Below are 24,965 nucleotides of genomic sequence, written 5' to 3'. Positions count from 1 at the left end.
GGGTGGGCAATTAATTTTTTACAAGGGGCCACATGAGAAACCTGAATTGTGTCAGAGGGCCACACCAACGATAATATTTTAGGGATGCACCGAAATGAAAATTCAATTCAAAAGTCAATGAATTCCATAATTTTTTGTGTTATACCTTTTGCCTTGGCACCATCACTGGAAAACTTTCCTGCCTATTCACAAACGTCCTCTACAGACGGAGTGCGCATGCTCGGATTGACTACTTTTCTGCGCCGCATTCTTCTCAAATTTAGAATGGCAATTGGGATGTTTGGATATCAGGTGATAAATTAAACCCGACTTGGAGAAACTCTTTGCAGATACACCCCCTCTTAAAATTTCAGCACTACATGTTTTGCAAATCGCTATCCGCACACCGCAGACATGTTGCTCTTATCCAGATAACCGTGTGCTGCTGCGCTTTTTTATTGCGTCATTACAATTGTGTTTCTGCCGTGTTGTTTCGGTGATTTAGGTATTTCGGCCGAAAATTTTTGGTGCATCCCTGTAATTTATGATTGGCCTCACGCGGGCCAGACAGGGACGTACAAAGGGCCGGATGTGGCCCGCGGGCCGTAGTTTGCTCAATTCTGATATACCGCAAAGTTTCCCAGTGGGGGCAAGCTCACTTAAGTCTTAAAAATACCGTATTGAACTCAAGCGAAGCGAACACGCACATGAAAAATCAAACACACACGAACTTCGATATGAACGTAAGAGCCGCATGCGGCTTGCGAGCCGCGGGTTGGCCACCCCTGTTTTATTCAATCCAGTTATTGTTCTCTATGGCTGTTGAAAGCGTCATACAAATTCTGATAGCATGTCCAGTGAATATGTTACCATTCTGTAATGTAACAAACCCAAATAATAAATAAATAAGAAAATCTGGTAAAATAATATTAGATGTTTATTGATGTCATGCTAGTAATGCAAAATAAATGCTGCTGCACTGAAGATTCCCAAGAGTACATTGGCCTCCATAATTCTTAAATAGAAGCATGGCAAATTTATTAAAATATAGTATGCTGTACATATTAAAATTTGGGTCCTGGAGTTCAATATATCATGTTCCAGGCTTAATGACAACCATTCTTTCACATATTATTTTTATTTTGCGTAACTGTTCAATGAAAACATTCTCTCTACTAAAGTTTATTTATTTGATAGTGTGAGCTCAGACCAATGGCATTTAGATTTTTAACTTCACATTTTTATACACAGTGCATTTGGAAAGTATTTAGACCCACTTCACTTTCATCAAGTTTGTTATATTGCAGCCTGATACTACAATAGTTTAAAATATATAATTTTGTTTTCAAATTAATCTTCATTTAGTACCTCAGAATAAGTATTTAAAAAAAACTGAAATATCGCACATTCATAAGTATTCAGACCCTTTTACTCAGTAACTAGTTAAAGCACCTTTGGCCTCAATCATGGGCCAAAGTTGAGTGTTTCTGGGTATGAAGCAACAAGCTTCGTATACTTGGATTGGGGGATTTTCTGCCATTCTTCATGGCAAATCTACTCATGCTGGATAACATTGGATGAGGACCGTTGGTGGACAGCCACTTTCAGATCTCTCCAGAGATATTTAAGGTTCATGTCGGGGCTCTGGCTGGGACATTTATAGAGTTGTATCTAAGCTACTCCTATGTTGCCTTGGCTGTGTGCTTGGGGTTATTGTTATGTATGAAAGTGAACCTTCAGCACAGACTGAGGTCCTGAGTGCTGTGGAACAGGTTTTTATAGAAGATATCTGTACTTTGCTCCATTTAGCTTTCCCTCAACCCTGACCAGTCTCTCAGTGCCTGCTGCAGAAAAAACACCCCCACATCATGATTCTGCCACCATCTAACTTCACTTATATTTACATTTACAGCAGTTAGCAGACTCCCTTGGGCCCTGAGCCGTTATTACCTGGCCAAAACCATCCCAAAAGTATCACTTTTGTATGTTGTATGTTGCTTGATTTCCTCCAAGACGTAATGTTTAGAATTAAGGACAAACTGTTTAATCTTGGTTTCATCTTCATCAATCTTTTTTCAAACAATATGAGAGTCCTTCAGGTACCTTTTGGAAAACTCCAAGCAGGCTTCTATGGGTTTTGTACTGAGGAGATGCTTCCATCTAGCCACTCTGCCATAAAGTCCAGATTGGTGGAGGGCAGCAGTGATGATTGTCCTTCCGGAACTTTGTCCCATTACCATACATTACCTCTTGGAAGAGTCCTGGTTGTGCCACACTTCATCCATTTGAGAATTATGGCCACTGTGCTTTTGGGAAACTTCAGTGCATCAGAATTTTTTTGTATCCTTCCCCGGATCTGCACCTTGCAACAATCTCGTCTCTGAGCTCTGCAGGCAGTTCCTTTAAGCTCATGGCTTAGTTTTTGCTCTGATGTCAGCTGTGAGGTCTTTACAGAGAGGTGTGTGCATTTTCAAATTGTGTTCAATCAAAAAACTTGTCCACAGGTGGACTCTAATCAAGGTGCAGAGACATCTCAGCAATGATCAAGAGAATAGGGAAGCACGGGAGCTAAATTTCAAGTGTTGTTGCAAACAGTCTGAATACTTACGTACATGTTTTATGTTTTCACTTTTTTATTATTAGGTATTGAGTGTAGATTAATGAGAGAAAAAAGAATTTAAATGAATGTAGAATATCAATAATCAACTTTTCCATCAGACATTATTTTATATCAGTTACAACATTTGAAAGCCATTTTGAAAGCATAGTTAAGTTAGTGCTTAAGCATTTAAATTATGTAAATTCTTACACAGCATCCATAATAATCATGAAACACACTGGAGAATAGGGAGTGGTAATTTTCTGGTCGGTTCAATGTCATACAGGATGTATTTTGGTGGGTAAGTAGAGATTCATAAAAAGGAAGGATGAGTGGCAAAAATGGATGGGAATGCCCACAGGATGTGACTCCCAGCAATGTGCCATGTCTTATCATCTCAACCAGGAATATAATCCTCCTTAAAAAAGGGTTGAATTTGTTATTATTTTGAATACTAACATACATGTTCAAGAAACCTCTTGATAACAGTCAAAGAGAGAAAGGATCTAAATAAGAAAGCAAAATTCAAGATCTTCTCTTGCATTACTTTTTTTTAGCAAGTAAACTTGAACAGCATATTTACAAAGAAAGAGCCAAGAAAGCAAATGACAGAAACCCGTGCTGTTTGGTGTTGTTTCAATCATGATATGGTAATAAAAACACAAGACTGTTAACAGAGACTCAAGTACACTCTATAGGTTTGTGCACACATTTACATTTACATTTACATTTGCGGCATTTAGCAGACGCCCTTATCCAGAGCGATGTACAAAAGTGCCTTACACCTCACTATAAGATTTGTATGTGCTTTTTTGAACATCCTATTCCACATTTATAACAACCTCCAACCTCCACATCTCTCCACATTGCGAAGAGTATGGTTGTGGAGATCTGTGCTATTCAAAACAAGGGTGTTAGTAAAGGTACAGATGTAGGTTGAGGAGGTCTGGTGTGCAGTCAGTGTTTCAATTCATCCCAAAGGTGTTAAATAAGTCAAAGCCACAAAGCCGGCCTACTGGGTCTACTAGTTCAAATGAAGGGATCAAATTAACACTACCACATCCAAAGACACCCTATACAACTTTCTGACTACAGATTTGTGGGAACAGTTTGGAGAAGAACCACATATGGTTGAAAAAGTCAATACTTTTGTCCGTGTTGTGTATCTGCAATAAAGTGTCTGATACACAATACCTACAAGCCGTTTGTATTGTGTGTTATCCTGCAGATTTCTGGGGGAATGTCGGATTTCTTTAAGGGATTTACTCAACTCCCCAAGCCTAACAGCTACCTTCACTGTATCCTTAGTGGACAACAAGAGAAACAACACCGGGGTAGGACACTCACATTTTCTGTCTCTCTTTGATTTGTTAACTTATTTTTGAAAGGGCATGTGGGTATATCTGTAATATCAAAGCCCTCATTAAATCAAACACAATAGTGAAAACTGAATTTATATTAAATCCGCAGTAAATTATAAAATGGTTTAACATGGAGAGCTAAAATTGGAGAAGTGTGAGAGAATATTTACTGTTCTGATGGCCAACTACTAGCTGAGGGTAATGGAATCTATGGCACACCCATTAGAAAGGATGTCAAGTGTCAAGTGTACACTAGCAAGCAGCCTATAACAGATTGTTCTTAATATCCTCTATGTGAATCAAAAATAGCTGCCTGTTTTTTTTTTCTATAAGCATTCTCCATTCTACTATGTCAGTATTGAGGAGCACAGCTGTGGATTTCAGCAACAGCTATAATACATTGTGAAATTTGTCAATTTTCTCCTCAGCCTGACCATAGGTCAAAGTGGACCAGAGGAGATAGCACACACACACACACACACACACACACACACACACACACACACACACACACACACAATTGTGCACACATGCCAGCTTGATTGTTTAACTCTAAATAACTCTTTCCTGAAGGCTGCAAGGGAGCAATTAGTTTTGTTTAGACCTCTAATGTGGGTTGACTTTAGATGCCACCAGTGGTCTCTTCAAGAGGCAGAGTTTTCCATCTCCACCCACTTCAACCTGATGACATTAAACAGTCTCTTTCTACTGTTCTCACACACCACGTCCAAATGTGGGACTTTGCTCCTGGCATCTAAACCCTACTTCCTGGCATTGTGTGTGTGTGTGTGTGTGTGTGTGTGTGTGTGTGTGTGTGTGTGTGTGTCTTACTTTTGGACGGAATTGGATAGACAGGAGAAGGTGGAGTTGTCCCTTTAAACTGTTTTGTATCCGTGTTCTCTAGAATAGCTCAGTTATAGGAAATAACTTCAGGAAAGTTTGGCTAGGTATTTGTGTTTAAAAACAGTGTTATCTCTACATTTCAACCAATCTCTGAATATAGAAATAAACTCTACATTTAAAAATAAAGAGTGTAATCATTTTCCTGCTGGAACATACAAGTATATTTGTTTCACCCAATATAATAATGGATATCAGATACTGGATCAAATGTGTAGATACCAGAATATGCTTAGTACTAAGAACACAATATACACAATCTTCATTATAATTTTGACATTGTAGTTACTGTACATTCTTTGTTAATGTCTGATTATTTAAATATAATTTGCTGATTGTAAAATGGAAAAAAAAAAAAAGAATTGTGGTAGCATGGGAAAACAATGATTAACAGAAAAACAGTAGCTAGAATGAAATCCTAGTCTCTGTTAGTGACGCTGTAGTTTTATTAAAAGTGCATCTTAGATTGTGTGATGGGGAACCGCAATAATACAGCATATAAATATCAATTTGCACGTCCAATTTTGTGAAAAAGGTTTGGGGAAGAACAAGCTACATAACTAATGGTCAAGTGTCCACATACTTTTGTACTTTAATTTGTGTCCTGGGCTCATGCAATAGATCTGTGTTGTTCAAAACAAGATCAGTGGATTGAATTTCACATTTAAGCCACATTTATGTTTAATAGAAACACTGTACATTATATCTGATTTAGTCCACAATTAGTATGGTAAGTCGGGGGCTATTTCATGGAAAAGGTTTTTTCAAGCAGAATGTTTTTTCATTATCTGTAGAGTGCAGCACATTCTAATAATAGCCAGTTATAACGACTCTGTCCTACCAGGCCACAGTGACTCTGCAGGTTTCCTACATCCCTCCTCCAGGAATGGCTCCCATTTTTCAACACCCATCATTGCCAGAGACTCCGCATAATACTGTGGAGCTGGACACTGTCACAGGTAAAGTCTGCACACACACACACACACACACACACACACACACACACACACACACACAAACGCACGCACACGCACACACACACAAACACACATGCTGTGCAATATGAAATTAAATGTTCAAGCCCTTTTATCTGATTACCACCAATTGCTGGACAAGGAAAACATTTATTTTGTGTTTAAAGTAATTTCCTTAACTATACTCATGGGTAAAATAAGGGGACAACCAGAAATGATAAAATATTAAGCTTTTTATGTTTAATTAACTTTTAATGAATTAACGTTTAAATGGTCACAACAACAAATTAGGAATCAGGAAATTAACAAGAATGAAACAAATGCTCCCCCGAGTGCTTCAGTGTCACCATTTGCTCATTAACGTTTGCTGCAGTGAGCTGTTTATTGAGAGGCTACAAACAAGAAAATTCACTTATTGTCTTCTTTTATACAAAAAAAAGGTAGTGATTAAATAGAATAACCTTCATTTGTCACATATACATTACAGTCAGGGGTGAAAAAAGTACATAAAGCATGTACTTGAGTAAAAGTAGAAATACAGTAATGAATTACATTTACTTTGTTACTGTCCACCACTGATTACAGCACAGAAATTTGCTGGGGTCAGCAGGGGTCAGTGCGCAGGGTCATCCATGATACAGCGGAGCAAATAAGGTTATGGGCCTTGCTCAAGCGCCCAAGAGTGGCAGCTTGGCAATAACCACTGAGCTACCATTCTCTCCTTAAAATTTTTATAGTAAAAAAAATAATCTGGGTTCACATATTTTATAAACTTCTCATCAATAGTTCTTCTCAGAACAAACTTTCTGTGCGGTAAAAGGTTTACCCTTAAAATTAAACCATTAAAGAAGCCAAAGGGTTAAACTATTGTTAGGATTGTGCCCATAGCAACAGGAGTACGCTCCCCTTGGCCACTGCATATCGCACAACCTAGTCACATCACTTATTACTCACACCTCTTTCTTGTTATTCTTAATTAGCACTTGTGTATAGCCTCACCCCCACAGTGCTCTCTGTGTTACTTTTGTTTGCCTTGCTTATTTTCTTTCATGTCTCTTGCTCAGGTTACTGTTTCCTATTTATATTTAGTGTTTGGTTCCCATTAGCATGTTTGCACTCTATTAAAAATATCTGCACTTGCATTTGTCTCTGCTTGTATTACATGACCACTATCCCATACTAAATTACTTTGATTAATTTTTTAATTCTTGCTATTATTCCAGACTAATGATTTGTTGCCCACTGCATTTATTCCATGGGTATTTCCAGTATTTAACATAATAAAACTGTAAACGTTAGCATGAAGAAAGCATTAGTAATGACAACAAAGTAGCATTATTAGCAGACATTTATAATCGTGTATTCATTTAAAGTTAAACTTTAGCAAAAAAAAAATGATAACTGTACTGATGCTATAAACAGAAGTTATGAACAAAAGGTTTTTTTTGCATAATGCTTATGAATGCAGTGTTCTCATTGGACACTATGGGAGATGAAGACACAGAGAGCATGCTCATGGTTGAGGTTGCAGAGGAGCCCGAACCTGTTCCAGGACCACAAGGCCAGGAGAATGGGGATCCTCATACACCACCGAAAAGAGCTCCTCCAGCATTTACACATGGCATGAAGAAAAAAAAACAGCAAAGCAACAAAGCCCCACTTTCCAACAAACCCCAGGACCTCCAGGTGTGTGTATGTGCTAGTATAGATCCAAATATTTTGAGTTTATAGATCATGGAGATTTAAACACAAATCACAGTAGCTGTTGTCTTATTGGTTCTGCTGTAACATAATGCATTAAAAATATTGAGCTAAATATTTAATGAAGCATATACTCTCTGTTAGTGTTAATATCCAGTTTTACTATTCATATGGCAGCTTCGTAATGCTCTAAAGCACAGATTAGCCTCAGCATGATGCTTGGAATTACATTAGGTGTGTATTAATCTTAAATATACATTTACCATTTATTTATTTGGAACAAATTTACACTTGTACAGTTATCTAATCAGCCACTCATGTAGGAGCAGTGCAATGCAAAAATGCAGCTTTATTTACCATTCAGCCCAGGCATTATTGCGGGAAAAAAGTGTGATCTCAGTGACTTTAGCCATGGCATGATTGTTAATGCCAGATGGGAGGGTCTGAGTATTTCTGAAATTGCTGATCTCCCAGGATTTCACAAACACCAGTGTCTAGAGTTTACATAGAATGTTGCAAAATGCTAAAACATACAAAAAAGATAGACAGCTTGTGTGTGGAAATGTTTTGTTGATAAAAGGGGTCAGAGTGAAATGACCAGATTGATTTTAGGAAGAATATAGTCATTCAAATAATCAACTGCAGTGAGGCAAAAAGCATCTTTGAAGGCACCACATAGTAAAAATGTAAGTTATATATTCTACAACAGCAGAAAGCTATGTTAGATTCCTCTTCTGCCAGCCAGAGAATATCATGGGTACAGGGGTGCAAATTGAACACTAGCATTTATTTATTTATTGATTTGTATTGACTTTTTTCTTCTTGATGATTAGAAAACTGCTTTAATATGCATGAGTGTGCTTTGTCAGTGTTTATCAGAAACAGCGCCCTCATGTGGCAACATGGTTCATACATTTCCTCAGTGACTTTGGGATTAATGCTGGAAAAGCAGCTGAAACCTAAGAGCAAATAATCACTTAATTATTTATGTGTTATTTGACTGTCTCATCTTAAGCCTTTTTTAATGTGAAGAGGAAACCTTATTAAAGGTTAACATACTAGGTGATAAGCATTAAAGAAACAGAATTAAGCACAAATACAAGCTGGTTCCTCTAGAACTGAAATGTGAGGATAAAACACACAGTATATTATGCATTTTAGAATTGTTCATTAATAAATGTCTGCATTATATTTTGATAATGTTGAAAAAATGACTGACATCAACAAGCATATGCTTGAATTAAAGATTTTAAAACACCATATGATTAAATGTTCAGGTACGGGTGCGGATCATCGAGGGAAGGCAACTGCCCGGCATTAATATTAAGCCTGTTGTCAAAGTAACTGTGGGGGGCCAGACAAAAAGAACATGCATCAAGAAAGGCAACAATCCGTTTTTTGATGAGGTAATAAATTATGAATAATTAATTAGTTAAATGAATACTACACTTAATATAAATTTTTTAAAGGCTTTACATTCACTATACTGTCTCTACTTGGCTTATATTTTAATTACGTTGGAAGTAGAATGTTACTGAACAATCAGTCATCAAAATCATGCTTGTACTTTTTCTTTGATTTTGCACAGACTTTCTTTCTAAACTTCTTCGAGACACCAAAAGATCTGTTTGATGAACCTATATTTATCACAGTAAGCAGATCATTCTTTATATTCATTTGTTAGCAAAACTGAATGAAATTTAATAGAATTTTTATCTGTGGAATTTGAATGTTTCTAGCTACTATTTTTGCTACCAATTTTGATGTTAAGGAGATTTAAGGTCTCTGTGGAGTATTATTTACCGTAATACTGCCAAACTAAACCAAACCAAAGCAATGCAGACTTTAATTAATATGTGTTTATTGAAGTCTATGTAAATGCTGAGTAAACACACCAGTAAAAAAAAACGTTTTTATCAATTGCACTTAGCAAAGTGTAAATGAATAAATGTCTGTTAGCAAATGCTCATGCATTTCTTAGTGGGTCTAAATACTGGCACACACCATTTAACACTAATGATTTTTGCCAGTTAACTCCAACATCTAGATTAATTAGGACATTAGGATTTTGACATTAGGGGGTTGACATTAGTAGGACATACTGGTTGATAGCGAGATTTGATGATGGTTGGTTCAATCGAATCTTATTTGGTTTAATAAAAAATGTATTCGTAATTTAAGGTGCAATTTAAATTGTTAATGTTGAGAGTTCCATTCAAACTCTGAAAGTGCTGAACCATCCGTATCCAGAGAATGGCAGTCATTTTTCTGTGGAGCAGTATACCATCATTAGGCCAACAGGGGGCGTTTAACTAGATAGATAGATAGATAGATAGATAGATAGATAGATAGATAGATAGATAGATAGATAGATAGATAGATAGATAGATAGATACAACTTTATTGTCATTGCATTGTACAGGTACACAGCAACGAAATGCAGTTTGGCATCTACCAGAAGTGCAAAATGTAGCAGTGCAGATAAATATCTAGCATATTTACAGTGCAGATAACTATCTGGCATATTTACAGCAGTGGTATATATATGAAGTATATACAGTGAATAAATATAAAGGCTATGAAGGTTACAAGATCACAGGATTATGGCATTAAGGAGTAGCAAGCTGAATAAACAGTCTACTATATATATAAAAAAAATATATATATAAATATATACACATACATTATATACACAGATGAATGTGAAATGTTGGGCAGAATGTACAGTAATGATGAAGATACATACAGATATAAAAAGTGCAGATGTACTGAGGAGTTTAAAAGATATAATATGTAGTATGTACATGTATTGTACAGAGGTTATATACAGTCTTTTGTTTATGTTTGTTTTGTAGTGATTTAGCGGTGTAGTGTTGAGTTCAGTAGTGTGATGGTGGATGGAAAAAAGCTGTCCCTGAACCTGCTGGTTCTGGTGCGTAGATAGATAGATAGATAGATAGATAGATAGATAGATAGATAGATAGATAGATAGATAGATAGATAAATAGATAGATAGATAGATAGATAGATAGATAGATAGATAGATAGATAGATAGATAGATAGATAGATAGATAGATAGATAGATATGTACATGTAGGGTTGTTAGTGGGTTAAAGAATTGTACCAACTAACTGATGTTCAAACGAGCTTGCACACAAATTTCCAGAAAATAAAACGTCTAAAGTCTAATGGGAAGGATGTAGAGGCTCGAGACGTATTCAAGATTCATTATTTTGTTGGTTACATACACAGTTATTTACACATTACAAGTAGTGAAATGGAAACCTTGCTTACTGCTCTTTAGACTGTGCATAAGAAAATAAAAAGAAAACAGGCTAAGTGCAAAAAAAGTGTGTACAGTAGGGCTGATGCAACAATAAACAGTGTGTAAGGTACAGAATGTGTCAAATCTGAAGTGGCTGGACATCTGGTGTCCTTTTATTTTCATCATTATTAGTTAATAATATTTACCACTGTGTCCTGTTCAAGGTCTTTGACTCCAAGTCTCTTCGAACAGACTCTGTTATTGGAGAATTTAAGGTAGTATTCTCTTCTTCTTTTCTTTATCTACGTTTTATTATAACTTTCAATTGCCATGAATGAAAATTTTATTTTTGTGTCTCTTCCGACGACATCTGTGTCTCCTTTTTATCTCTTGTTTGTGGGACACACAGATCTGTTCTCTCATGCACAGCTGATAATGGTTATGACTTTTTCTTTTGTTGTCTTCCTCTCTCAGCTGGATGTTGGCATGGTGTATAACGAACACAGTGAGTACTGCAGACTCCTGTGACACTTGGCTGCATGCACACTGTATTATAGTTCAAAATTTATTTGTGGTTCAAAAGTGCATTTGTTTCAATGCCATACCAGTATTACACTAAGGGAATGAGAGATTGACTTTAGTAACATGCTGATTAGGATTGCTTATGTTTATTCTTGTGGCAGAACATGCTATTCTCAGGAAGTGGCTGTTGCTGGCTGACCCTGATGATCTTTGTGCTGGAGCCAGAGGGTATCTGAAGGTCAGCCTTATAGTTCTGGCTGCAGGTGATGAAGCACCGGTGAGTCAGAAACTACATCAGGTTTGAATTGTATTTCCATTTGAAGAATTTATGCTTTATACAAAGAAATGTAAATCAATAAAATCTATGTCAGACTGAAAAAGATGGTGTTCAGGAGAGGGAGGACATTGAGTCGAACCTGCTGAGACCAGCAGGGCTCACATTAAGAGGAGCCACCTTCACTCTAAAAGTGTTTCGTGCAGAGGACCTGCCTCAGAGTGGGTATTACTGTTTATTTTTTCACAAATTTCAACATTATTGAGTGAGTTTTTTTTAAATACATATGTCATGTTTTTTTCTCTCACTTCATTCTCCTTGCTAGTGGATGATGCATTTATGGATGGCATGAAGCAATTTTTGGGTTTTGAGTCAAACCGAAAAAACCTGGTGGATCCATTAGTGGAAGTCAACTTCGCTGGCAAAACGGTACAAACGTCACATATGATGCGAAAACGCCTTTGATCTGCATTAGCCATGTTCAGGCAGTCTACACCACAGCCCACTAGATTCATCTGGGTTTTTATGACTGAACGTTCTATCGATCTACAGCTTGGATTTTTCTTCTTTTTTTCTAAAGTATATTTGCTTCTGCTTTATTTTTAAGACACTCCAACCCATGACAGAAATTATAGCTGGCTGACTGAAATGTTCCAACCAGGTTTCAGCCACATTTGACCAGGTCCTAATAAAAATGCTTTTGAGTCATGAGGCTGGCCAGTGATGATGTAGAATAGGCCAAGCAGGCTCATATACTGTACAACCAATGACCTCTCAGCATTTCAGAGTTCTTATAAAAGCAAATCAAACATATTACAGCCATGCTAAGTTGATGATCATTATTTTTAATTAACCCTGAGTAAAGATGATTGAAAAATGTAAAAAAATAAAAATAAACAGTTGCTCCATGTCATATTAATCATAACGATGGACATGATTGAGTTCTTTCTCACTAAAACATTTGATTTTGAGAGTCAGTATATGTGTATTTACAGATGTGCAGTAAAATATTGGAGAAGAACGCCAACCCACAGTGGAACCAAAGCCTTATGCTACCTATCAGAGTAAGATGAACTACATAACTGTACATATTAGAGGTTACTGGTTAAATAACTTCATGTTCCTAGCCAATGCCTATTATTGCTTTTCTCTACAGTTTCCATCTATGTGTGAGAAGATGAGGATACGCATTTTAGATTGGTAAGTCCAGCTTGAAAAAATGTCACTGCACAAGACTTTGATTCATCTTGCGTTAATCATTATTTAATTTCTATTAGGGATCGAGCAAGCCACAATGATGTCATTGGCACTGCATACCTGAGTATGTCAAAGATTTCTGCTCCAGGAGGGGAAATAGAAGGTAATCAGTACATTTCATATGAAGTGCAGCAAAATGTTTCATTGCTTTTTTTCTTTGCTTCCAGTTTCACCTCTTCAATATAATTTTATCTTTTATCTTTAAAAAATCATGTTACTGTGTCTTTGGTTATGGTTGAGTTGAATACCTTTAACTGCCCATATTTCTGGAGGGCTTCCAATATTTCTGAAGTTTGCAGCGGCACTAATGAAATACAGTGTACAGGATGCAGAATGGTCAAACAACTTTAGAGTCAACAACTATATTGTACATGTCCAATGCTCCCTCTGATCCTCAACCACTGCTCCACTAGTCCCAACATCTCTCAGGGTACAAGGCATGCTTCAAGACTTTTCTCTGTTTTGGCACAAACCTGGTGGAATGAACTTTCACTTGATTTCCAGAAAACCAAGTCTTTAGCAGTCTTCAAACTAAGTCTAAAGACGTACCTCTTTGAAAGGATCTTCTTTTTTCTAACTTACCCCCAACATAGTTTTAAGGTATTATTATTCTGCATCTTAATAAACTTGCATTAAAATATATTTGTAAGTCACTTATGTCATGCATTGCACAATGCATTATGAAACATTTATGACTACAAACCTCACTGAGACCTCACTGAGACCTCACTGGCGTGGCACGGAATGCTTATTGTAAAACTAGAATATGAATTGCTGCTGCGGATGTTTAATAGACATCTCCTTCACTATTGTGCCACCATATAAACAATTACACCCATCTCCAAACATATGATGTCCCTGTCTTTGTTCTACTAAGCGTAGTGGAATGTATTAGAATGAGTGCATTAATATAAACCTTGCTACCCTGAAACTACTGTCCGACCTGTGCTGTGATAGGATATTAATCAACATCTTCCAACCAATGTACTACAGCATCAGTATTGAATTTTGAGGATAGTTAGTTTTTCATTTATGTCCAAAGAATGTTTTGAGGAAAAAAATAACTTTCTGTGATATGTGTGCATGCAGGTTAAAGGCCTGTGGTTGCATTGTCCTGGTCTGTGGCATGAACAAAAACTAATTTTTAAAACTGATCTGTTTGTTTTTATATCCACAAACACTTTTATTTAAATTTCCACTTTGGTCCCAGTGGATGTAACCCCAGCTGTTCCAGCATTTTAATATCTAGATGTGGTATGTTTATCGTATTGCATTGTACACATAGCGATGCTTGAATTGGCCTTATTTTTGGTTAACTAATTGGCTAGTAAAACACCTTCATGCAAACGCATGGAGCTCTAACTATTTTATAGCAGCATGAGTTAGTAGCAAGAGTGAGTGTTTAGCTAGTTTACAGTTGTACTTAAAGTATCCTTTATTTCTCTATGCATTCAGATGACTTGCCCCCCAGGACCGTCCAAATTGCCAGTATGTCTTTCTTTCCTACTGTATCTGTGTGATACAAAAAACTTTACATGCACCAAATTTCAGGCACTTTATTTTCTCCTGAAAACCACAACATAACAGTTTGTGTGCAGTACTTTTAGCTTGTGAAATCCATGGCAAGATTGTTTTAATGTAATTTTTAGCATGTTTAGCGTAAAAATTTACTGCTCTTACCATTTAACCCCAACATTTCTGTCTTAGTTGATGATAGCCTGGGCTTCCTGCCAACGTTTGGCCCCTGTTATGTGAATATGTATGGAAGTCCAAGAGAGTTCAGTGCCTTCTCCGACCCCTATGAAGCTCTTAACCTTGGAAAGGTAAAGTAGATCAAGTTTCACTTGAATGTCATTATACTATAGCTAAGCATAGCTGTCTAAGATATTGAGATACTAAAAGCCTCCATAATGACACAGTCTTGCTTGACATTAAAGTCTATTACCAAAATGGATCTAAAACTAGAGTGAATCCAGAGTGGGATGAATCTAGCTTACACTGACATCCATTAAAGTTAACTGAAGTAAGCTGTGATGGATATCTCCATTTTTGTTAAGAGTAATGAAAACTTTTGTGATGGTGTGCATTGTGTGGTTTAGGGTGAAGGTGTAGCGTATCGTGGTCGTTTGCTCTTGGAGCTCACCACTAAACTTAGTGAACGAGTGGAGCAAAAAGTGGAAGACATTTACCCCGATGACCTTCTGGTGGTAGAGGTAATAAATTTCACCATTTAAAAGAAACATTTGACTTGCTAAAGAACCCACAAACATGCTTCCATTTGGACAGATTAGTTCTTTAAATGCATTTACTGTTGCTTCACATAGATGCTTGGTATTACAATTCTTCTTCTGGTTGGCTATCCTTGTAGAAATTTATGCGGAAGAGAAAGTACTCTCTGTTTGCTGCTTTTTACTCGGCCACACTTCTTCAGGATGTGGATGATGCAATCCAGTTTGAGGTCAGCATCGGTAACTATGGCAACAAGTTTGACTACACCTGCCTGCCTCTGGCCTCCACAACACAGTTTAGCCGAGCTGTGTTTGATGGTAAGAAATCATTTTAATTCATAGTCTTAACAAACAAGAGTTCACTATTGGCCCATTGATTGTTAAAGAAAACCCTTGAACACATAACAGTGAGGAAAATAAGTAAATTTGAACACCCTGCTATTTTGCAAGTTCTCCAACTTAGAAATCATAGAGGGGTCTGAAATTGTAATTGTAGGTGCATGTCCACTGTGAGAGACATAATCTAAAAAAAAAAAATCCAGAAATCACAATATATGATTTTTAAACTATTTATTTGTATGAAACAGCTGCAAATAAGTATTTGAACACCTGTCTATCAGCTAGAATTCTGACCCTCAAATACCTGTTAGTCTGCCTTTAAAATGTCCACCTCCACTACATTTATTATCCTAAATTAGATGCACCTGTTTGAGGTCGTTAGCTGCATAAAGACACCTGTTCACCCCATACAATCAGTAAGAATCCAACTACTAACATGGCCAAGACCAAAGAGCTGTCCAAAGACACTAGAGACAAAATTGTACACCTCCACAAGGCTGGAAAGGGCTACGGGAAATTGCCAAGCAGCTTGGTGAAAAAAGGTCCACTGTTGGAGCAATCATTAGAAAATGGAAGAAGCTAAACATGACTGTCAATCTCCCTCGGACTGGGGCTCCATGCAAGATCTCACCTCGTGGGGTCTCAATGATCCTAAGGAAGGTGAGAAATCAGCCCAGAACTACACGGGAGGAGCTGGTCAATGACCTGAAAAGAGCTGGGACCACCGTTTCCAAGGTTACTGTTGGTAATACACTAAGACGTCATGGTTTGAAATCATGCATGGCACGGAAGGTTCCCATGCTTAAACCAGCACATGTCCAGGCACGTCTTAAGTTTGCTAATTACCTTTTGGATGATCCAGAGGAGTCATGGTAGAAAGTCATGTGGTCAGATGAGACCAAAATAGAACTTTTGGGTCATAATTCCACTAAATGTGTTTGGAGGAAGAAGAATGATGAGTACCATCCCAAGAACACCATCCCTACTGTGAAGCATGGGGGTGGTAGCATCATGCTTTGGGGGTGTTTTTCTGCACATGGGACAGGGCGACTGCACTGTATTAAGGAGAGGATGACCAGGGCCATGTATTGCGAGATTTTGGGTGAACAACCTCCTTTCCTCAGTTAGAGCATTGCAGATGGGTCGAGGCTGGGTCTTCCAACATGACAATGACCCGAAGCACACAGCCAGGATAACCAAGGAGTGGCTCTGTAAGAAGCATATCAAGGTTCTGGCGTGGCCTAGCCAGTCTCCAGACCTAAACCCAATAGAGAATCTTTGGAGGGAGCTCCAAACCTGGTGAAAAACTACAGGAAACGTTTGACCTCTGTAATTGCAAACAAAGGCTACTGTACCAAATATTAACATTGACTTTCTCAGGTGTTCAAATACTTATTTGCAGCTGTATCATACAAATAGTTAAAAAATAATACATTGTGATTTCTGGATTTTTTTTTAGATTATGTCTTTCACAGTGGACATGCACCTACGATGACAATTTCAGACCCCTCCATGATTTCTAAGTGGGAGAACTTGCAAAATAGCAGGGTGTTCAAATACTTATTTTCCTCACTGTATATACACTTACAGATCACTTGTATTAGGAACTCCTGTACACTCATGTAGTCAGCTTATCTGCCAATTATTTGGCAGTAGCACAATGTAATAAAAATGACACAGATGCAGTTTAAAAGCTCCATCAGCTTCTTATTGGCCTCTTTCATCAAACAGCATTGTGGTTAATAAGGAACGTCTCTAGGTTACGTATGAAACCCTAGTTCCCTGAGGGAACAAGACGCTGCATCGAAACACTTTGGGAACACGAGTTCATTACCGAGTGTTCACGTTCTGAAATAATGTGTGTAATCAGTCACATGGGGTGACGTCACGACCAGGAAGTATAAAGCGCTTATGGAATGAGGCAGCGCCAGCTTCTGTAAGGGAGAAGGAAGCACTGCAGGGATGGCATAGAGACACAGCATCTCTTTCCCTCAGGGGACTAGGGTTACCTACGTAACCTAGAGACGTTCCCTTTCAGTTACTTGAGCTGCATCGAAATGCTTTGGGAATGAGTGTCAATCACACCAGAATGACCAGTCCCTGCCTAGTGTGTATCTGTCAACACAACTAGAGTAGGACTGAGGTGCCAGGAGTGGCATTGCGTTCCAGGTTATGAAACCACACAAAGGTCAGCGGGGTGGACCAACCCACAGCGTTACATATGTCTTAAAGGGGAACTCCAGAGGGCTAAGATTTTGAGGCAGCCACACTTCGAGTGGAGTGAGCTCTGACCCTGAAAGAAGCGGGAAAACCAGAGGACTCAAAAGATGATGCAATCCACCTTCTCAGAGTCTGCTTATTAGCAGGGATGCTTCTCTTGAGAGGGCTGTAGCAGATGAGCAGCTGATCCGGCTTCCTTCAAGGACTCGTCCTGTGGACCTAGGTGTCCAGTGCGCGAACCGGACAGAGCCGGACATGCCTGTAATCTTACGGTTCGTTGAACGACCAAGGGCACCTTGGGAATGTAACCCGTATGGGGGTACAGGAAGGCACTAGTCATACCTGGGGTAAACTCCAGGAAGGAGAGGGGCACAGAAAGGGCCTGCAAGTCCCCTACTCTCTTGTTAAAGCAGTTGGCCAACAAGACTGCGGTCTTGATGGAAAAGTGCCTCCAAGATGCCTCGGTTAGAGGCTCTAAGTCCCGTGTCAGGATTTTTTCGTCTAAGCCTTCCTGTTGAAAATGACAGACCTCAGATCTGTCACCTCAAGATGGCTAAACGCAGAGTGCTGCACAGAAACCCTCACAGGAGGAGAGCGATTCGCGACGCTGCATCTCTGCACCTCCCAGGATACGATCCCATGAAAGAAATAGTTGGCAAGCGTCTCTTCAACCTGTGGCATTGCCTCATAACCATGTTCTTTCCACCCCAATGTGGGAATACACAGTGGAACTGCGGTAAAAGGGCAGCCCGAAAAAGGCTTAATGCATGAACTGGGCACCTAGGTGTGCAGGTCGGGAAAGAAAGGAAGACCCCAAAATGAAAGTTGTGACACGGGCATCAGAAAGAATATAATTTACTAGATGAAAGCACTTTCTGCTCATTAGCCGGCCAAGTTATATCAACCTTGGCAATGGCACGTGTCCCAACCTCTGTAAGTCTTCAAACCCTCTGCAAGGTCCAGCTGTTAACCCCAAGAGCTGGCAACACCCCTCTGCCTCGGCAAAAGCGGGGCCAGATCCGCAAGGAGCCCGGGCACCCTCCTCGAAGAGTGCCCAGCGGGAGCGGAGCAAGCGCAAAGACATGCGAGCACAGTGAACAAAGTCAGCTTCCTGGAGAACTGACTTAGCATTCTCTGCTCCCAAGCAAGGGACACACAAGCTGTGTGTATCACCCCCGTAATATAGCGGGGGCAAGGAGGAGCGCACAGCCGGGAAGTGTGGTTCACTTTTTTGCTTGCTTTCATTATTATATATATTATTTATTTCATTTTTTTTGACAAACATTTCGACAAACAACACAACACACAGAGCACTTTGTGAACAAACAGAAGCTGGCACTGCCTCACTCCATATGTGCTTTATATTTCTTGGTCGTAACGTCAACCCACCGGTGACGGCCAGCATCCAGTATTTGACTGATTACACACATTATTTCAGAGCGTGAACATTTGGGCACGTTCCCAAAGCGTTTGGACGCAGCTCGAGTTCCTGAAAGGGAACTTGTTAAACACTAAAAAGCATTACTCAGATACATAAAACAGTTCTAGATTTAGCAAGCAGTTGGAAAGCCATAACACTTAAATGGTTCCAGTTTGATCCTCCAATGATAGACCAATATATTTTTCTCCAATTGGTGTCAAACCTAATGCTACAACTCTCCAAATGACTGTAGGTTGTCACTACTATTACCTGCCCTGGGGAAATGTGAAGCCTGTGGTGGTATTGTCATCAGAGTGGGAAGATATCAGCCCCCGCATGGAGGCTCTTAACATGATGCTGAGTATCACAGAACATCTGGTAAGAGCAATAGAATGAGAATATGCATCTAAATGTTGTATCAAATTTAAATTGTTATATAAATATATATAAAGATGGTCCCTAGTGGTCTAGTGGTTAGGATGTGGCGCTCTCACCGCTGCAGCCCGGGTTCGATCCCCGGTCAGGGAACCAACCCCAGCCACTCTTAGTGCCGGTCCCAAGCCCGGATAAATAAGGAGGGTTGCGTTAGGAAGGGCATCCAGCGTAAAAACATGTGCCAAATCAAACGTGCGGATTATCCGCTGTGGTGACCCCTAATGGGAGAAGCCAAAGAAAGTTTTCCCTGGTGGTCTAGTGGTTAGGATGCGGCGCTCTCACTGCTGCGGCCTGGGTTCGATCCCGGTCAGGGAACCAACCCCAGCCACTCTTAGTGCTGGTCCCAAGCCCGGATAAATGGGGAGGGTTGCGTTAGAAAGGGCATCCAGCATAAAAACATGTGCCAAATCAAACATGCGGATGATCCGCTGTGGCGACCCCTAACGGGAGAAGCCACAGGATAAATGGAGAGGGTTGCGTTAGGAAGGGCATCCAGCGTAAAAAACATATGCCAAATCAAACATGCGGATGATCCGCTGTGGCGACCCCTAATGGGAGAAGCCGAAAGAAGATCATAATCATATAGATATATATAATGGGTGACATTAAAAAGAAAACATTGTTTGGTGCAGGATGGTCATTTCTATATTTGACTTCATTTGTGTTAGGAAACAAACCTGAATCTTGTACAGTTGGAGCTTCAAGCAGGTGGTGACCAGGACCGACTGGAGCAGAGGGTGGTTAAATTACTTGATGATCTCATTGCAGACTGCAGGTAAAGCTTCTTACATGTATAAGAGGAGGACTAAAAAGACTGATTAAAAAAAAAAAGAAGATTCTTTTTTATCATGTTTGGAAAATGAACTCAAAGTAATATAAGAAAGGCCTTATATTATGCCAAACATCAATATGCGCTTAGCTTTTATTATATTAGTACATTATATTAGAATGTACTGTTACTTTTTTAAGGCATAATGGTGGTGCATTGTGTAACATTAAAGCCTCAATAAGTTTAACATTAAAGCCTCACTAGGATCCTATGTTTAATCCACAACTTGGCACACTGTCTATCGTCCACTGTCTTGTTTTACACGTACTTTCTGTGTGTGCCATTTTATGTGGAGTGAATTCTCCAGCATTGTGCATGTCCAGCTGCACCATGACCCTTACCAGAATGAAGCAGTTACTGAAGATGAATTAATGAATATTAGATTTTTGTTCAAGTCACCAAATAAAATTTAAAAATTAAAAATTAAAAATAACTTTTTTCCTTAATATTTATGAGCATTTTTGTGGCTTTTCTGTACTTGGTTGCTGTGGGAGTATTTTATTAAAGTAATTACCATGTTGGTGTGGTTCAGGAAGAGCTGCCTGAGCTGGATGAATGGCCATGTGTGACCCCTCTGGACAAAGCTCTGAGGCGTTTGCGTAAGGTGAACCTGAGGCAGATTGAGCAGGCCGCATTAGCGTTAAAACATGGCCAGGAGACAGAGCTAAGCACAGTGCTGGAGCAGGCTGAGGACTGGGCCATGAGACTGTACTCACTCACTGAAGAGGTGAGAATCCCCAGATGGAACCTGTGCATGAGTCCAAAAACTAAAACAACACTGTCTGTTTTTGATTGACTCAATTTTAAGTGCTATTTCCTTCTTTTTTCTTTTCTTTTGCTCTTTGATTTAGTCTCTTTTGTTATTCTGGCATTATTGTTTTGCAGAAAATCAGATTCCAGAGAGCAGGGTACACAATGTACCTGCTTCAGCAAAGTTTGAATATTATTTGAATATTTATTGTTTTCTGCCCAACTGTTTTTTTTTTTTATATTTGTTCTTTGGCTCTCTATCTTCTGTCATTCAATATTTATATTTAATTCAATTGCATCACTCACACAGCCAGAACTAAATTAAAACAGAATGATGTTCATGTTGCTAGCCCAGTAAAAATATTTGGCTCTACCTTTAAGTACTAAAACATTTTATTTGATTTCTTTATCAGTATGATGTCTCAAATTATAACAGTGAATGCTACTGACATTCAGCTTTTTTTAAAAAGTCATTCTATGAAACTGAGAATCTTGAGCATAGTTAAAACCGTTTTACCAATATTATGGTAAAAATCGAATTATAATGAATATTTTTTTTAATTGACATGTTTTTATGTAAACAGCAGATGGTGCTATACATTACCGATAACCTAAGTTTTCTTTCTTTCTTTCTTTCTTTCTTTCTTTCTTTCTTTCTTTCTTTCTTTCTTTCTTTCTTTCTTTCTTTCTTTCTTTCTGTCTGTCTGTCTGTCTGTCTGTCTGTCTGTCTGTCATAATTATTTTACTATGTTTTTTAGCCCCAAAACAGTCTGCCAGACATATTGATCTGGATGCTTCAGGGGGACAAAAGGGTGGCTTACCACAGAATCCCAGCCCATGAGGTGCTCTTCTCTCAGGGTTACTGTGGCAAACACTGTGGTCAGCTACAAACTGTCTTCATGAAGGTGTGCATGCTACTGAGCAATGATTTTGCTTTAAAACTTTTATGTTTGGTATTAAAAACTGTTTACATCTACTTATGGCTTGTATGTTTTAGTTCCCACAGGGTGGTAGCAAAGACAGTAAGATCCCAGCACAGCTTCGAGTGAAGGTCTGGTTCGGTTTAACTGCTGATGTCAAGCATTTCAACCAGTTTTCAGAGGGGAAACTGTCTGTGTTTGCAGAGACAGTAAGCAGTTTCTTAAATCTATCTATCTATCTATCTATCTATCTATCTATCTATCTATCTATCTATCTATCTATCTATCTATCTGTCTGTCTGTCTGTCTGTCTGTCTGTCTGTCTGTCTGTCTGTCTGTCTGTCTGTCTGTCTCCTCATATATTGCTCTCTCAACAAGATCTATTTAAAGTCTTCGCTCACACCCAGGTACACAGGTACACCATCAGAAGGGTTTTCAAAAACATAAAACTTTTTTAAATCTTCATAAATCTTGCTGATGCTGTTGATTATTGAGTGTCAAAAGGAGCAGCTACTGCTACTTAGTGAAATGGACAAATAACAAAGATTTACTACATCCCAGTTTTTGTGTCTTATAGTCAGAGGTACAGGTACAGTAGGTACAGTACTTTGTTACTGTGCTCAAGTAGATTTTTCTGGTATCAGAACTTTACTTCTCTATTTATTTATACTATACTCATTCTCTATATATTCGGACAACTTTTACATTCTTCCAGTCATTGCGTGGCTTTTTCAATGAACCCTGTGTATCATTTCCTGGCTCTCACACTCTGGCTATACAACAATGAGCAGTCAGAAGGCAACAAGAAGTTTAGCTAATGTGGATGAAAACTACAAATTATTTAGTATTAATATATTAATATGATGTGAGGTTCACTAAAACAGGTAGTAGCCCAAACTTCTTTACTTTAACTTGAATGAAAAAGTGTATTCAAAACACCAACATTTCTTTTAAATGTCTGTTACAATGTAATTTTCAATATTATCACAGAAATTAAACAGTTTCTTATTGATTATATTAAAACCTTTTGACTAGCAAAATAAATGTTCTTTATTTAAAAAAATGCCTGATTACTTTAATTTTCCTTGACCATCCACATCTTAATTAACACTTTTGAACTAATACATAGCTTTCACATACGATTTACTCTTTATCCAGCTGTGTAGCAAATATTATTTACTCCATAAACTAGGTGCTTGAGTTCATCTGCTTGTTAGGCAAATAGTAACTGTAATTGCACATACTGTATATAACTGAATGTGAAACAAACAAAAACATGTATGTAGTCACTTGAAATAGACTACTGTATTAAATTCTTTGTTAGCAAGCTCTTTGCTAACTTATCTGGCTATCCAAAGCCAGTCAGTAACACAATGCTTCGGAATTACTGTTACTAATTTTTTTGTTTCTCTAGTATGAGAACCAGACTAAATTAGCCCTGGTGGGAAACTGGGGCACTACAGGGCTCACTTACCCCAAGTTCAGTGACATTACCGGGAGAATAAAGCTGCCCAAGGAGAGTTTTAAACCCTCGCCAGGCTGGTCATGGGCTGGAGACTGGTACATCAACCCAGAGAAAACGTAAATACCACACTAAACTCTATTGGCTTGCTCTCATTCATGCTCTTTTGGACAAAAAGGATCACTTTGCATTTGGACCTAGCATGCTTAAGATGTTGGCCAGTCATTAGAGCTCTAAGCTTTTTAGAGTAAGTACTGAGTGTACTTACTATATAAACAGATACTAAGCGTGGTCTTAATTGAATAATCCAGTGTATCCTAATTAAGCTTTATTGACCAGATGTTGTTTTTCCCCTTATTTTTATGTCACCCAGCTTGTTATATGATGTGGATGCTGGACACATGACTTTTATGGAGGAAGTGTTTGAGAATCAGATGCGGCTGCCGGGAGGACAATGGATCGGCATGCCAGAAGGTTACACAGATGTGGTGAGCATATAAAATTTTATACAGTTGAACAGGATTCGTCTTCATATAAAGTTTATGGATGTCCACAATTTGGTTTTCCAAACTGAAATGAAAGAACTAATCCTGACCCAAAGTAGCCCTGAAAACACTAAAGATTAAAGATTAAAATACTGTTTTGTGTTTGTCCACCGGGGACCAGAATGGTGAGAAAGCAGTGCCAAGAGATGATATTGAGTGCCCTCTTGGCTGGGTGTGGGAAGACGTGGAATGGAGCAAAGATTTAAAACGGGCTGTAGATGATCAAGGTATAGAAACTGTATAATATTGTATTATTTATAAATGTTGGACTATATGATATTGAAATAACATTAAGGGATAGACATCATAGACACTGTTACTAAGTTATAATAAAGTGTACTAAGTAATATTTGTTTATAAGAACAGTTTTATCTAAAATAATTCAAATTGCTTTTCCTAATTACCATTATCCTAAGGATGGGAGTATGGCATTACCATCCCTCCTGACCGTCGACCTAAATCTTGGGTTCCGGCTGAGAAAATGTACCACACCAATCGCCGGCGTCGCTGGATCCGCCTTCGTCGCCGAGACCTGCAGAAAATGGAAGCACTCAGAAAGGTACCACATTGCTATATTTCCATTCTTGGTAGAATCCTGGTCATATGGATTTCATAAGTGCAATAAAATAACTTTTCCTCACTTATTTAGGGAGCTAGATTTAAAAAAAAAAAAAACACTTCATCACTGCTCTTTACTCTCAGTTTGATGCTCCATACATGCTGTCTAAGTTCAGGGGGATTCTGGGAAATGTCAGTGTGGTGGGATGGTGAGTGGAGTTCTGTAGAGAATTTGGCAGATGAAAGTGGGGTTCTGCTGGGTTGTAGATGGAGGTTGAGAGGACACCTAATCAATCACACCATCTGACACTAATCTGAAATCGATCCCATGTCTCTAATCTATGAGTCTTATTCTGCTTTGGCAAGAAATCTGCGGCTCATCCAAATTTAGCATCTTACCACAAATATGCCTAATGTTAATCATCT

The 24,965-nt window shown here is 38.6% G+C and overlaps 1 protein-coding gene across 1 annotated transcript in view; it reads left to right on the top strand.

The window, feature by feature from the left end:
* Positions 1-24,965, top strand: part of dysf (dysferlin, limb girdle muscular dystrophy 2B (autosomal recessive)) — a 76,215-nt gene that overhangs the window by 5,159 nt on the left and 46,091 nt on the right. The window contains exons 4-29 of the mRNA XM_046850951.1: positions 3,807-3,912; positions 5,684-5,798; positions 7,282-7,499; positions 8,792-8,920; positions 9,103-9,165; positions 11,005-11,055; positions 11,255-11,285; positions 11,464-11,579; positions 11,674-11,797; positions 11,902-12,005; positions 12,572-12,640; positions 12,733-12,776; positions 12,854-12,936; positions 14,289-14,321; positions 14,541-14,656; positions 14,933-15,046; positions 15,202-15,379; positions 19,294-19,418; positions 20,144-20,250; positions 20,836-21,031; positions 21,813-21,959; positions 22,052-22,183; positions 23,389-23,555; positions 23,810-23,924; positions 24,103-24,208; positions 24,398-24,540. Of these exons, the coding sequence (XP_046706907.1) occupies positions 3,807-3,912; positions 5,684-5,798; positions 7,282-7,499; positions 8,792-8,920; positions 9,103-9,165; positions 11,005-11,055; positions 11,255-11,285; positions 11,464-11,579; positions 11,674-11,797; positions 11,902-12,005; positions 12,572-12,640; positions 12,733-12,776; positions 12,854-12,936; positions 14,289-14,321; positions 14,541-14,656; positions 14,933-15,046; positions 15,202-15,379; positions 19,294-19,418; positions 20,144-20,250; positions 20,836-21,031; positions 21,813-21,959; positions 22,052-22,183; positions 23,389-23,555; positions 23,810-23,924; positions 24,103-24,208; positions 24,398-24,540 (2,932 nt within the window). The remainder of the gene's footprint in view (positions 1-3,806; positions 3,913-5,683; positions 5,799-7,281; positions 7,500-8,791; positions 8,921-9,102; positions 9,166-11,004; positions 11,056-11,254; positions 11,286-11,463; positions 11,580-11,673; positions 11,798-11,901; positions 12,006-12,571; positions 12,641-12,732; positions 12,777-12,853; positions 12,937-14,288; positions 14,322-14,540; positions 14,657-14,932; positions 15,047-15,201; positions 15,380-19,293; positions 19,419-20,143; positions 20,251-20,835; positions 21,032-21,812; positions 21,960-22,051; positions 22,184-23,388; positions 23,556-23,809; positions 23,925-24,102; positions 24,209-24,397; positions 24,541-24,965) is intronic.

This window comes from Silurus meridionalis, chromosome 6, assembly GCF_014805685.1.
Source record: "Silurus meridionalis isolate SWU-2019-XX chromosome 6, ASM1480568v1, whole genome shotgun sequence".
In the NCBI taxonomy this organism is placed as follows: Eukaryota; Metazoa; Chordata; class Actinopteri; order Siluriformes; family Siluridae; genus Silurus; species Silurus meridionalis.
This window is presented reverse-complemented; position numbering and strand designations above follow the sequence as displayed.